General features: G+C 39.6%; 1 protein-coding gene across 1 annotated transcript; it reads left to right on the top strand.

Moving 5' to 3' along the window:
* Window positions 1-1,445: 1,445 nt before the first annotated feature.
* Window positions 1,446-2,756, top strand: LOC136709203 (fMet-Leu-Phe receptor-like). The gene is made up of 2 exons (XM_066684281.1): window positions 1,446-1,475; window positions 1,669-2,756. The coding sequence occupies exon 2, from the start codon at window positions 1,681-1,683 to the stop codon at window positions 2,659-2,661; it is 981 nt and encodes a 326-aa protein (XP_066540378.1). The 5' UTR covers window positions 1,446-1,475; window positions 1,669-1,680; the 3' UTR covers window positions 2,662-2,756.
* The last annotated feature ends 13,177 nt before the right edge of the window (window positions 2,757-15,933 follow it).

Genomic DNA, 15,933 nt, shown 5'->3' with positions numbered 1-15,933 from the left:
CACTGTTAAGTCTAAATTTCTGCAATCCACTGACCTCCTTACAGACTGGGCTGATGCCATGTCAGTAGAGGACCTTCATTGGACTGGCGCCCCCTCCAGGTTGTATTCCCCCCTTGCTCCCAGTGATTCCAGGTAGGCTCTGGACCCACCGCGACCCTGAACTGGATAAGGGTTACAGACCATGAATGAATGAATGTAACTTTAAATGCCATATTGACATAATTAATCATTCTCCTCATATTTCTGGCTTATTCCAGCAATGGTGTTTTCTTTATTTTCCCTGCATTTAGCAACTTTATTATATTGATTTCTTGAGCCAGACTGTTCTGTTATGCAAATAAACAGTAGGCATGATCATTTGAGATAGACATTAAACAAAAATTATATAATTAATTTATTCATTCATTCATTTTCTGTAACCCTTATCCAGTTCAGTGCGGCGGAGGGTCCGGAGTCTAACAGGAATCATTGTGCACAAGGAGGGAACACACTCTGGAAGGGGTGCCAGTCCTTCACAGAGCATTAAACTAAAAAAAAAAAAAAAGTGAAAATCCTTCAGTGAAGAACCAGGTGGATTTGAATGTTTGAATGTCACACAAGAAGTCAATCAAAGATTATGGGAAGTAAGACCTCTAAAGAGAACACATAAAAATAAACCACAGCAGATGCCATATAATCAATCGTTTGATTCATGAACAGCTGTTCAAGACTTTTCACGATTGAGAGATTATATATATAATTTTTTACATCCGCCTCTCAACCTCTGGGTTTGCACCTGGAGGAAACCCATGCAGATACAGGGAGAACACACCAAACTCTTCACAGACAGTGGCTCAAGGTGGAAGCTGAACTCACAATGTAGGACGCTGGAGCTGTGCGACATTTACACTTGTTGAGCCACCGTGCTACTTCTGCTGCAGTTTGTTTGTCAAAAAATCCAGAGTCTACCAGCAAATAGGAGCTGGCATTGCAGTATCCCAAAATTACATTTGATTCTTGAAAATGTATATTACGTTACTTTTTTAACTAATATTTATATAACAATTTTTGGTTGCTGACTAAAATTCTGGAACAGCTCTTATATTCTCAGACCACACACACACACACACACACACACACACACACACACACACACACACACACAAAACACAAGAACACTCAGATGCTAAACAATAGAAAATGGTTAAGGCATGTGTTAAACAAACTTTAAAAAATTCGGAGGCTTCTCTGTTTAAACAAATGCACTGTGAGGTATTTGACAAATGACTAAAGAGTGCAGTGTAAAATTATACAAGTGCACAGTGTACATCTGACATGACCGTTCAGTGAAAAGAAGGTTCCTTTGAATTCTGACAAACCACAGAAAGGAAGTGAAAGTTACAAAATTTTGCTCATAATATAAAAGATCATTACTCATCTTAAGCAGCAACACCACTCCCAGCTCTGCAGCAGTGTGCTGAAGCAGCCATTGGCCGGTGAGTCTTTCTATTTTCTTTAAACATGTATAAAGATATTTATTTAGTTAAATATTCCATAAAACAAAGCCATGCAGTGTTCACTAGTAGATTATTATTTCTCTGCAAATGGTGGACAAATGTATTTCTGCTTATTTGGTAACAAAACCTTACAGAACATTAACACGTCTACTGATTTCTGTCTCCTTTATAGAACTGAGACATCATGACTTCAACCCCAGTAACAGAAACATACATTCCTAAAAATGGCACCAGGAACAATGACACAGGAATGGATCCATTGAAAATGTCCTATCTAGTGAGCAGCGTGATCATCATTGTCCTGGGTCTTACTGGAAATGGTTTGGTGATCTGGATTGCAGGATTTAAAGTCCGAAAGTCAGTCATCAGCATCTGGTACCTGAGCCTGGCTGTGTCCGACTTCTTGTTCTGCTCCACCCTTCCCTTCTTTGTCTATTATAAGATAAAAAACACCTGGATCTTTGCACAGTTCATGTGCTATTTCGTTTACTTAAACATTTCCCTAAATCTCTACTGCAGCATCTTCTTCCTCACCATCATCAGCGTGGACCGTTGTGTGATTGTCATGTTTCCAGTTTGGGCTCAGAATCAGCGCACAGTGAAAAAGGCCTCTATGGTAGTTGTTGTAGTCTGGTTCACCTCTGCAATATTTAATGTTCCAGCTCTAGTTATCCCTCACTCTGAGAATAAAACTGTAACCACTGATCAATGTCAAATATATACAGATTCTGCAGCAATACCTATATATGAGTTCATTTTTGCATTTTTGATCCCGTACCTGATAATTATCACCTGTTGTTTCATCATAATACGAAAATTAAAGGTTTCATCTAAAAAACCTTTCAGGATCATGATAGCACTGAGTGCCACTTTCTTGATCTGCTGGCTGCCTTACCACATAGTAACGCTGATGTATTTAAGCATTGGACAAAAAGATTTTCTAAAAATTATGGACGTATTCTGCTTCATTCTCATGAGCACAAATAGCTGTCTGAACCCGTTTCTTTATGCGTTCATGGGGAAGGACTTTAAGAAGCAATTTTATGCAATACTGTCAAACATTGAAAATGCAATGGAGGACGAGGACAACCAGAGCACTGACAGAGGGACAAATCTGACTCGTGGAGGAAGCCAGCATACGACCACCATTTCATCTGTTCTGTGACAGAAATAAATAAGAAACAGTTTATTGCACGCCTTTACAAACAGCCATACATTTATTTCCAACTAACTTTGTAAATACCTTATTTGTCCTGGTACCAGAGCCTTTAACATATTCATTGTATATGCAATTTTTTTAAGACAAATCATTTAAATATTAGTGTTTCCTGTTTATTTTCAGTGTAGTGTGTTCTCCCTGTGTTTGCATGGGTTTTCTCCAGGTGATCCAGTTTCCTCCCACATTCCAAAAACACATGTTGATAGGTGGATGGTTTGTGTGTAATTGCCCATAAGTGCAAGTGTAAGAGTGCATTATCCTGTGATCGATTTCATACAAATGGTTGTTTGTCAAGATTTAAAGGTGTTATAAACTGCTGCTGTGTAGCAAATAAACTGTTGATGTTAATATTAAAGCTCTATAAATTTCAACACTCTGGGCCACAAAAAGGTGGTCTAGGCTGTGTTATATAATACTTTGAATTAATCTCATTAGTAACTCTAACCCTTTAGACACTTAGGCTTGATGATAGATACTTTTGATATTTGTACTTTTTGCCTCTTTTTGTTAAAACGACGTATGAATGCTATTTTTAAACACTGAATTGTGAAATCTCTGATATTAATTAATTGTTTTAAAAGGGTCAGAATTGTGTCAGTGGTCTGGGGAAGGGGCTTTGCGATGATGTGATCAGTAGCAAGTCTGTCATAACATTTATTAGCTGTTACACAATACAAACACAGGGGAAACACATATGTTATGAAATAAAAGTGTCAATAAATTTGATGATAAATTGTTTTGCTGTGCATATAAGTGTGTTTTTTTTCCAATTCTTACATTGCAACTTTGCCATCATCAGTGTAAAACAGTACATCTTTGGAACGTTTGCTATTTGGGCTCAGAAACAGCACAGTAATCTGTAGGTCCAACAGACTGTGGCTTTTCAAGATGTTGAGCATGATCACTATAACACAGATGCATCTTTGGATTTCTGACCACTTTCCTGGTCATTGTCAGCTATATGCTGTTGTACTACACAATCTACCAAAGTCCAACCTCATGACAACTTTTAGAAAGCCTTTCCAGATCATGATATAGTTGTTATTTCCATTGTCTCCTGGCTGCCATATCACATTTTACCATTAATAGAACTAAAAGTAAGGGAAAATAATTATTTTTCTACAAACGGTTTGCCTACATTCCAGCACCGACTCGTTTCTGAGTAAATCTTTTTAGTTACATTACAGAGAAAGGACTCTATTTGAGTTTGTGACTATTACCACTTTTGGGTTCATCCTGTGCCAGAGAATGAACAGTTGCCTCAATGTAAAAACTAAATTTCAAGTAAACTGCAATAATTTTGTTATTTCTTAATGCAATTAACCATTATTTAACTGACAAAACATTCATTTAACAGTGTTACAGTATGTAGCATTTTACTGCTGTGGACACTTCATCTGTAATTACCCAATCCATGTGTCTGCACTCTATATTCTCTCTGTATAATGTACATTACATTCATTTTTATTTAATTCAGTATATTTGTAGCTGTGTTTATCTCATGTAAGCTACTATTTAAAATACAAATATTGATTTTCTAAATTTTTACTGAACACCTTTTATTTTAGCTTCAAAAACCATTATGAAGCACTCTCCTATTACGATGTATACACCAAAGTGTTCAAACAGGACATTCTGTAAATCAAGATTGAGGAGAGTTTATATCTTTCACAATCTAGCATTTATAATATAGTGAAAACATTCAAGGAATCCAGGCAAATCTCTGTTCCTGTAAAGTAAGGCCTCAAACCCCTGTTGAATATGTCTAACTTTTTTGAGTACTTCAGAAAGCCAGTGTCACTGGGCTTTTAAGGACAAATCTGTAATGCTGGATATGAATCTGGTGGATAGAGGAAAAACAGTGATGGCTCATTCTCATTTTTGTCATTTTTATCACTTCTGTCAGTAATGAAAGCTCTTAAAGATGCCAAAGCAACAGGTCAGTTCTCAGTTCTCATTCTGCTCGACCTATCAGCAGCATTTGATACGGTCAACCACCACATCTTACTTAACAAACTCACTGACATGGGCTTCAAGAACAATGCACTCTCCTGGTTTGAGTCTTATCTCACTGGACGATCCTTCAATGTGTCATGGCTTGGAGAAACATCAGTGCGACACCACCTCACCACAGGTGTGCCCCAAGGTTCAGTGCTGGGACCCCTCCTCTTTGCCTTGTACACCACCTCTCTAGGCCCAATCATACATTCACACGGCTTCTCCTATCACTGCTATGCAGATGATACACAGCTCTATTTATCCTTTCCTCCAGGAGACACTTCAGTGGCAACTCAAATATATGACTGTCTCGCTGACATATCTACATGGATGAAGGAACATCACCTCCAATTGAATTTATCCAAAACTGAACTACTGGTCTTCCCAGCCAAGCAAGCTATTCTCCACAAGATCAGCATCAAGCTAGAGTCCCTATCAGTGGCTCCCACCAAGGTTGTAAGAAACCTAGGTGTCATGGTTGATGACCAGCTGACCTTCGCAGATCACGTTACCGCTGTAGCTCGATCGTGCCGCTTCTCCCTATTCAACATAAGGAAGATTAGGCCATACCTAACTCAACATGCAACATAGCTCCTTGTTCAGACATTAGTAATCTCCCGTCTAGACTATTGCAACTCCACTACAGATGATCGAGAATGCTGCAGCATGCCTGGTCTTCAACCAGCCTAAAAGAGCACATGTCACACCCCTATTAGTTGAGCTGCATTGGCTACCCTTAGCTGCTCGCATCAAATTTAAATCACTAATGATTACCTTCAGAGTATTCACTGGTTCTGCTCCCATATACCTCAATAGACTCTTAAAACCATACGTTAGCGCCCGTTCCTCAAAGGAGCACCAACTAATACGACCAACCTCCTGTACAGGTCAGTTGAGGCGATTCTCATCTCTGGTACCACACTGGTGGAACGAGCTTCTAAGCACTATCAGAGCAACAGGAACCCTCTGCGCATTCAAGAAATCCTTGAAAACCCAGCTCTTCCGAGAGTATCTTTTGCATTGAATGTCTTTCTTTAATGCACTTATTACTTCCTGGAATATTGCACTTAATGTAAAGTATTTTGTATAATTTGTGCTGTAGTCCGAATGTTAGATCCTCTTTTGTAAGTCGCTTTGAATAAAAGCATCTGCCAAATGCATAAATGTAAATGTAAATGTAAATTTTGCCTTTTGTTAATATAGGTTGGTGCAGCATGGTGGAGCAGCAGGTAGGTGTCGCAGTCACACAGCTCCAGGGACCTAGAGGTTGTGGGTTCAAATCCTGCTCCGGGTGACTGTCTGTGAGGAGTGTGGTGTGTTCTCTCTGTGTCCGCGTGGGTTTCCTTCAGGTGACTGTCTGTGAGGAGTGTGGTGTGTTCTCCCTGTGTCTGCATGGGTTTCCTCCAGGTGATTGTCTGCAAAGAGTGTGTTGTGTTCTTCCTGTGTCTGCGTGGGTTTCCTCTGCGTGCTCCAGTTTCCTCCCACTGTCCAAAAATACATGTTGGTAGGTTGATTGGTGACTCAAAAGTGTTCACAGGTATGTGTGTGTGAGTGAATGTGTGAATGTGTGTGTTGTCCTGTGAAGTGTGGGATTCACGTGACTGTCCTGTGCTACTTGGGAGTTGGAGTTTATAGATGGTGAGTTCTGGTTGTTTTGAATCCTGACACAAATTCATCATTTTATCTTTTAAATGGAAATTGACACATTGTATTTTTTGGTAAGAGACAGAGCGATATTAAACAAATGTAATGAGTTCTTGCTTTTCATTTTGGCATGTTTAAGCATTTCTGTGTTTAAAAGTAATCTCGTGTATAATATATAATATATAATACAGTTCAGCGTGACGTCTATTTTTGAAGTTCCTCAAAATGTAAAACAATACAGTTTTGTACTGGTTACATTTCCAGGTGATTGTATTAAGTTCTGACACTAATTCAGCATTTCATTTTTAAATGTGTTGTTTTTCAGTAAAGAGTTCAAGCAACGTGAATAAAATGGAAATGCGTTTTTGCTTTTAATTTTTGCACGTATTCTGCATGTTAGTATGGAAAAGCAATGATGTGTATGGATTGCATTTCACATTGTAACTATTGCAGTGATTGCAGTGATTAATTCCTCTCCATGCAGTTGTAGCCACAATCTGCATTTATATGTGCATGAGCAGTAGAATCATACACAGCATGTTGGTGTAGATAAGACAGAGTTGAAGGGACATCATTAATCACTACAACATTCAGTGCATATTTTCTTTCTGAAAGATTCAGAATATTTAAGAGAATGGCGCAGAATTTCCATGCATTGTTGCACTAGTCCACAATAATATATAAATGGCTGTAGTGGTATCCACTCACTATTCTATTTGTTCTTTTTGTACTTGTACTACTCCCATTCTGTTGTTATTTATGTAATTTGTTTGTAGCATGTTGCTATGATTTTCATGCTGTTTATTGGTTGGTTGGTTGGTAGAGTGTTAAATATGTGATGCAAGTCATTTCCGCCTGTTCTGTGGAGGATAGTGAAACATACCCAAGTTTCTGCTCACTACAAACACAGGATTAGACTTAGACTTGGTCTATTCTGACTGAATGATTTCTATTGTGTTTAATGTTATAAAAATACCATTGAGTAAGAATGTCTACTGTAGCAGAAAAGAAATGCTATACACACAAATATCCTGTTAAAATAATTCCAGTGGACTTGTCCTCAGACCCGATACCAGATCAAATACAAGAAAATTCACAATACATCAGTTCACATTTATTAAAATGTTTTTTTTTTTTTAAATCACTCACAGTCTCAAAGCTTTTGGGATGAGAATATAACACAATAACAAGTGATACACAACAAACTAAAAGTGAACAAAAAAGGAGCGGAATACACAACTCTGATCCGACCCAAAAATTACAAAACACAAACTGGAAGAAAAGGCAGTCATTCCTGACTAATCATCCATCCATCCATTATCTGTAACCCTTATCCAACAATATGGGCATGTAAGGACACCAACGAAAGGTTTTCAAGAGCCTCTGTAACATGGAGGTAAACAGGGTAAGGACACTCACTTCGCCTGTTTTAGTTGGTGTTAGTTAACGTTAGCTTGACTTGCTAAACTCGGTGGCTCATATTATACTCGGCTACGTAGCTGCATTACGGAGGTTTATAGTGTCAGATGAATTCAAGTTTGACTTCGATCACATTTACAAGAATAACGGTACCTCTAAATTTGAGTTTAGCTTATTGCTAGGCTATTGTCATGAATATTGTTGGTTATTTAGCTAGCTAGATACTGTCATAAAAGTCAGTCATAATGGTGTTTTACCGCAGCGTTGTTCAGCTGTTGTCCACCAGTGACGTCACGGTTGCCTTCAAGAATTTCCGTAGCGAGCTCGGGTTTTTCCGTCAATTTAATAAAATTGTCAGTTTTAAAGCAAATTAAGCAGCTATTTTCATTTTAATTCATACTTATATCTGTCAGTAACTACAATAATGTCAAATATTCATGGAGGTCCATTAGGTGGTGCTTAACCTTTAAAGGTTCTTTAATAACGACTGTGATTCATGGATTCTAGGGGCCTACCCAAATTAGATCAAAGCCCTCCCAGTCACCCAGAGGTAATTCCCCACATGTGAGTGCACTCGCAGACATACTCTTCTTTCTGAATGTTCCTCACAAACACACATTCCCACAAGTCGTAATCAGAGCTGCATTGTGAGGGGATATGATTAGGGTGGCCACTTATTCCTCTCCATAACACTGTTCATTTTTATGTGTTTCTTCTGCAGTGGAAAGATGGGGAAAGCAAGGTTTGAAATCTTGTAATGTTAGAACTGAAGTGATCTCAGCCTTGTGAAGCAAAACATTACAGAATACACACAACATAAACCATTACTATTACAGTTATAAATCCTTACATTTTAACATTACACAGAGCAGTGATGATGCAGAAATTAAAACTGTAAAAACAGATTAAAGGTATAACGTCTCTAGGTTTTCAGTAAGTTCCGTAAATATGTATATATTGAGACACCCTTTACACTGCGTGATTAATCAGGTGAAGTTGTGAAAGGTCAGATACTTTAAGGTGCACCCACTCTGGACACTTTCAGCTGTGTCAATACCACACACACACACACACACACACACATACACACCTCCATATAAACCACATAAAATCTAAATTGAAAAGCATCTTTTGTGCAAATTGACATATCAATATGGTTATAGAGGCAGCCAGGAGGAAATGTAATTTTCTACCAGCCAACAGGTGGGGATGAATGTCAATCTTTGTCACTCTCAATCTTTAAATCTGGATTAAAAACCTACCTTTTCAAACAAGCTTTTGGTTAATCACTCACTTTCAGGTTACTCCTTCTCTATTGGTGTTTGAGCTGGTTTTCATATTATCACTGTTCTGTATTAACCCGGTCATACGACCATAGCTACAGCTGTTTTAGTTAGCTTTCTGGTAACCGCGAACATGTTGTCTGAAGCTTTTTTCGCAGGACAATTTTGCCCGTTCTTTACCATGACCCTAATAACCTCTGTATTTTCATTTGTTCCCTTTGTCTGTTTTTTTCTCTTGTCTCTCTCATGCTTTGACATGTCCTGCTGCTCTCCAGATGTTGCCCTGATCCAGCCCCTGTGTCCTGTACAAGATCCTGGCCTTGTCTCATCTACACTATCATGCTTGGCCGTGCTGTTTTATTTCAAATTAACTCTGCACCTACTTTTAACTCACAGAGAATCACTGACCTCCTCCTCCTTCCACAGACTCATACATCACTAATATACTACATTCACATTACTATAACCCCTTCATCTGTCATCACTTCACTTTTACTTCTGTTCTGTTCTCTGTTGTGTCTCTGGTGTCGACCCGAGGAGGATGGGTTCCCCGTATGAGTCTTGGTTCCTTCCAAGGTTTCTTCCTCGTGTGCTGAGGGAGTTTTTCCTTGCCACTGTTGCCCCTGGACCGCTCTCATAGGAGGCTTGGACCCGGATCTCTGTAAAGCTGCTTTGTGGTGACTTTTTGTTGTGAATAGCGCTATATAAATAAAATTTGATTGATTGAATGTGATTGGTTAGCACATATTGGTTGGAGATTATGAAATACGACACAATAAACTGGCAAAGCTCTGCCTAGAACCTTGTGGTTAACCTGCCAGAAATGACTTCATAAGAAATAAAGGTGCAATATTGTTTACTTTCTTTGCTATACACTTACTTCTGTTTGCAAAAATGTCATAATACCTCTGAGCTGTGTTTTAGTTATGACTGCTGCCTCAGAGGAAGCTGCTATGATAAAATTCTGCTGACTGTGTGTCAGATTTTAAAGAAGTACATTTTACACGCTTGATTTATCTTGCAGCCTCTGAAGGAGTGGCAGAATGACAAACAAAAATGCTCTGCTTCCTCAGAAGCAGCAATCATGTGCAGTGTTTCAGCAATGTTTGTTGTTAGCCAGCTACTTTTGCTTCTCAGAATCAAGAGGCATCATGATTTCAGTGCGAGAAACAGAATATCTAGGAACAATACCAACCTGACTACACTCTAAGTAAAAAAGGTACTGTACCGGTACATTAAGGTACAAAGAGTGTAAATGTGCCTTAAAAAGTCATAACAGTGGTTTTAGAGTAAGGACTGGTTCCATTCTCTGGAGAAGGAGAATATTAGAAAGCATTCATGATAGAATTGTGTAAAATTAAAGAACAAAATATAAGTCATGGTGTATGAACACCCCACAATACAAACAACTTAACAATCTATAAACATTATAGAAAATGGTACAATCGTGTTCCCTAACTGAAGGTACTGAAATGGACCCTTAAGGGTACCACCACAGTGACAAATATTCTAAACGTTTATAGCTCCCCCCTCTTGTAGGGACACCAACTGTATTGTCACTGCTGCGGTAACTGTATTCATCTTAATCCTGTGTAGAGCTGAAAATGGCTTGGTGATCTGTCAGTTTTAAGATGAAGAAGTCAGTAAGCAGCACCTGGTACCCGAGTCTGGCACTGCTTGACTTCCTATTCTGTCTCTCTACGCCAGGGGTGTCAAACTCATTTTCACAGAAGGCCACATCAGCACAATGGTTGCCCTCAAAGGGACAGATGTAACTGTAAGACCGTATAAATGTAACTAAATGTAATCAAATATCATGTAGAATAAATGTAAGTACTCCTTACTGTTATATAACTCTCAATTTATTACTTATTCAACTGTCAGTTTGTCGGGTTAGTTGCGCGTCTCTGCAGCCAGCTGTGTTGCCAGGATTCCTGCGAGTTCCTTAATTCAGTCTTTCTTGGTGTTTCTTGATAAACTGACATTTTAAAATGTCTGTATCTGGTCGGGACACACCTGCTCACAGACCTTCAGTGTACACTGCTTCAAAACTGCACCCTCTGAAAAAGACTTAGACGTGCGAGCGATTTCTTCAGCTACAATAAAGGTTTTTGGGATCAATATTTGTAGCTATTTCTTAATTCCACTTGTTGAAAAAAATCACATCGAAGAGGATACACTGTAATCTAGTGGTGGAATGCCGTCACTTGGTGGGCAACATAATCGGCATGCATTGTGGGAAACGTAGTTTAAAGTCAATCCATGCTTTAGAATTAGTGGCGAAAGAATTAATAATTAAGTCTAAAAGCGTGCACTGACCATAAACTCCATTTCCACAGTTCCTGCCGATTGTTACCTGTCAAGCGATGGCTACTAGATTGCAGTCAATCAGATCTTTCAAGCTCTTGCGGCCCACATCAAATCATACGGCAGGCCACATTTGGCCCACGGGCCTTGAGTTTGACACGTGCTCTACGCCATTTTTTATCATCTCAATGTTCAAAGATGACTGGGATTTTGAAATGTTCCTGTGTTCCTTCATAGAATCCCTCAACAGTACAGTAGCATCTTCAATCTCATCATCATTAATGAAGATCTTTACATGGTTGCTATGTATCCCATTTGGGTGGACAAACATGGCACCACGAGTACAGTCTCTGTGATTGTTCTGCTAGTTTGGATCATCTCTGCAGTGCTTAGCTTACTAGCCACCATTATCCAACATGCTGGCATATAACATTATGACTTTGAAAATCAGGCTGATTTAATCTTTTCATACGATTCCACTTTGTCAAAGTGGTATCCAAATTTATCTTTGCATTTGTGATCCCATTCTTCATCATTATGGTCTGTCATGCTTGTAATGGAATTTCCATCCATCCATCCATCCATTATCTGTAACCGCTTATCCAATTTAGGGTCGCGGGGGGTCCAGAGCCTACCTGGAATCATCGGGCGCAAGGCGGGAATACACCCTGGAGGGGACGCCTGTCCCTCACAGGGCAACACAGACACACACACATTCACTCACACACTCACACCTACGGACTCTTTCGAGTCGCCAATCCACCTGCAACGTGTGTTTTTGGACTGTGGGAGGAAACCGGAGCACTCGGAGGAAACCCACGCGGACACGGGGAGAACACACCAACTCCTCACAGACAGTCACCCGGAGCTGGAATCAAACCCACAACCTCCAGGCCCCTGGAGCTGTGTGACTGCGACACTACCTGCTGCGCCACCGTGCCGCCTGTAATGGAATTTGTTCATTGAAATGATTCATAATCAATAGAGATATTTTTAATCAGCAATGACCACGCATGCTTGTGTAACTGAAATTGTTTTATTCCTAATTCTCTGTGTGAAACAGCAGACTTATGTGTGTGTGTTTCAAATAACAGCATATCGACACCTTCCATTCAATCAACTCCTTTTGTCTCCAGACCACAGAGAGGAGATAACTGAGACCAAATGGGTAGAGGGGGATGCACAGAGCACATCTGGAAAGGTGTTAGAAATACAAAAGAGAGTAAAAAACAAATGGTAAAAGACTTGGAGTCATACTGGGAGCAGGATACATTGAAAGGTGATTGAAATGTAAAAGAGCAAACAGATGATAACTTCACAAGGAGTTCCAGGTATAAGAGACGCTGGTTGAGAAACGGTCAGACAAAGAGGTAACAGTGTTGCGCGCAGCATTCTCTCTCCGTTAATAAATTGTTCTTTTACTTGAAGCAGACTCAGAGACTCAGCTTTCTTATTTCTTTCATAATTTTCCACCACATGCTGTAGTCATAAAGTAGCTACAAAATAAACCAAATGATGGGTGGCACAGTGGTGTCTCTGTCACAGCTCCAGGGTCCTGGAGATTATGGATTTGAATCCCACTCCGGGTGACTGTCTGTGAGGAGTGTGGTGTGTTCTCCCTGCGTCTGTGTGGGTTTCCTCCAGGTGACTGTCTGTGAGGAGTGTGGTGTGTTCTCCCTGCGTCTGCGTGGGTTTCCTCCGGGTGACTGTCTGTGAGGAGTGTGATGTGTTCTCCCTGTGTCTGTGTGGGTTTCCTCCGGGTGACTGTCTGTGAGAAGTGTGGTGTTTTCTTTCTGTGTCTGTGTGGGTTTCCTCCGGGTGACTGTCTGTGAGGAGTGTGGTGTGTTCTCCCTGTGTCTGTGTGGGTTTCCTCCAGGTGACTGTCTGTGAGGAGTGTGGTGTGTTCTCCCTGTGTCTGCGTGGGTTTCCACCGGCTGCCCCTGTTTCCTCCCACAGTCCAAAAACACATGTTGGTAGGTGGATTGGCGACTCAAAAGTGTCCGTGTGTGTGTGATTGAATGTGTGGGTGTTGCCCTGTGAAGGACTGGCGCCCCCTCCAGGGTGTATTCCCGTCTTGTGCCCAATGACTCCAGGTAGGCCCTGGACCCACCGCGACCCTAAACTGGATAAGAGTTACAGATAATGAATGAATAAACCAAATGGCAACATTCATAAAGAAACTCAAGATCATGAAATGAATAATGTAAACTGCAGCTTACTCCCATCCAGTTTATCAAAACAATATTTTCAGCAGTTTGTAATTTCACTATTCCCCCCCACACACACGTTTAAGCGGTTAATCAATGGCTGGTGGGAGACTTAATAGAATCAGACACCAAACTTACCTCCAACATATATGAAGTGCTTTGCTGCCAGACCAGAGCGAGGAGCTTAAAAACAAGTAGAAGAAATATTCATTTCAATGTTTCAGTGATCTAAGGCTGTAAAATGCACAAAGACCTGGGTGAAAAAAACATTAAATAAAATGGTAGCAGAAACAGCAGACACAGACAGGTGTATTACATTCCCTCTACGATCTACACAGCTCTATAACCACAGCTGTGTGTCACGCCTACATCCCAGGACTCCAATTCCCAGAATGCACCCAACAGTCACATGACTATACACCGGTCTCCCTCACCTGAATTCTTATCATGCACACCTCTTTGTTTCCCTATATATACCCCTATCTCTGTATAGTTCTCTGCCGAGTATTGTCGTGGTTTATCCCAGCTTACAAAGCGTTCTCTTGTTATCAGTCTGACGGTCTCTTGTTGCCTACTCCTTGCTTGTTATTTCGGTTTACGTCTCCTGCCTCGTCCCTTTTGGTACTGTCTGTATTCTTCGGTTTTTGGACTCTGCCTGATTTTTGACTACGCTTATCGCTTATTCCCTGAGGTACTGTTTGCTCCCTGTGTTTGGACCTTGCTTGCCTTTTGATTACTCTTTTGGATAACGTCAATAAACTGTTTACTGTGATCCGCAAGTGTCAGCTCTCTGTCCTGTCCTGACACTGTGTTTTCTCCAGTGTCCTTCAGCAACAGAAATACACACACACACAGACCCAGTGTAGGTTTAAAGTGTCCTTTAGTGAGAGTTTAAAGAGCATCTCGATCATCTTGTGCTTCAGCCTCTTTTTTTCCTGTTTTAAGCAGTCTGTATAAGCCTGAACACTGCTGCCCCCTACTGCTCATATTTCGACACCACACACTCTGAACATTAGTCCACACAAAAATACCACCACACTGTACACACAGTAATCATACACTGAATTCACTAAACACAGGATTCTCCCACTAAACACCACACTGATCACTCTAAACACAGTAAATAAAGGTCAAGTCAAAGGTAAAATACACTTTTATAACATTTCTAAAATGTTTCCTCACCATTTTTTCTTTTTATTTCATTTTTCCCTCATTTTTTTTCTAATATTTTTTCTCTCCTGATTCTTTTTTTTTTTGTTCTTTTTATTCTCTCTCCTTTTTCTCTATTTCTATTATTTTTCTGTTACTTTCCTGGCCTTTTTCTAATTGCTCAGTCTTGCCACACTGTAAAACATTTTGTACATTTTACAGTAAATTACTGGCAGCACAGACACCAGTAAACTACTGTAAATTTACTTTAGTTTTTTCCTGTATTATTGTATTACAGTATTCCATTGACTACCATAAATTCACAGTAAGTTACTGGCAGCATAGATGTCAGTACACCACTGTAAATTTACAGTTTTTTACTGTATTATTGTATTACAGTATTCCATTGACTACAATAAATTTACAGTAAGTCACTGGCAGCATAGACGCCAGTACACTACTGTAAATTTGCAGTTTTTTACTGTATTATTGTATTACAGTATTCCATTGACTACCATAAATTTACAGTAAGTTACTGGCAGCATATACACCAGTACACCACTGCAAATTTACAGTTTTTTACTGTATTATTGTATTACAGTATTCCATTGACTACTGTAAATTTACAGTAAGTTACTGGCAGCATAGATGCCAGTACACCACTGCAAATGTACAGTTTTTTACTGTATTATTGTATTACAGTATTCCATTGACTACCGTAAATTTACAGTAAGTTACTGGCAGCATAGACGCCAGTACACCACTGCAAATTTACAGTTTTTTACTGTATTATTGTATTACAGTATTCCATTGACTACCATAAATTTACAGTAAGTTACTGGCAGCATAGACGCCAGTACACCACTGCAAATTTACAGTTTTTTACTGTATTATTGTATTACAGTATTCCATTGACTACCGTAAATTTACAGTAAGTTACTGGCAGCATAGACGCCAGTACACCACTGTAAATTTACAGTTTGATATTATTCTTTTATTCTCTCTCCTGTTTCTCTATTTCTACTATTTTTCTGTCACTGTCCTGGCCTTCAGAGGCACAAAGAGTATATTACTTGTATTATTAATGCTAACAGTATTAATAATATTATTATTAATCCTACCAGCTTCCTTCTACTGCATCTCTCCTGTTCGTCCCGTTCAACATTTCTCGTCATTTCTATCAGATTAATCAATTTCTCCTGTTCTCTCAT

Source organism: Hoplias malabaricus, chromosome 11, assembly GCF_029633855.1.
Source record: "Hoplias malabaricus isolate fHopMal1 chromosome 11, fHopMal1.hap1, whole genome shotgun sequence".
Taxonomy (NCBI): domain Eukaryota; kingdom Metazoa; phylum Chordata; class Actinopteri; order Characiformes; family Erythrinidae; genus Hoplias; species Hoplias malabaricus.
This window is presented reverse-complemented; position numbering and strand designations above follow the sequence as displayed.

Bases quoted from the DNA above. Each gene is read 5' to 3' on its own strand.
- LOC136709203 (XM_066684281.1), top strand. From the start codon at position 1,681: ATGACTTCAACCCCAGTAACAGAAACATACATTCCTAAAAATGGCACC.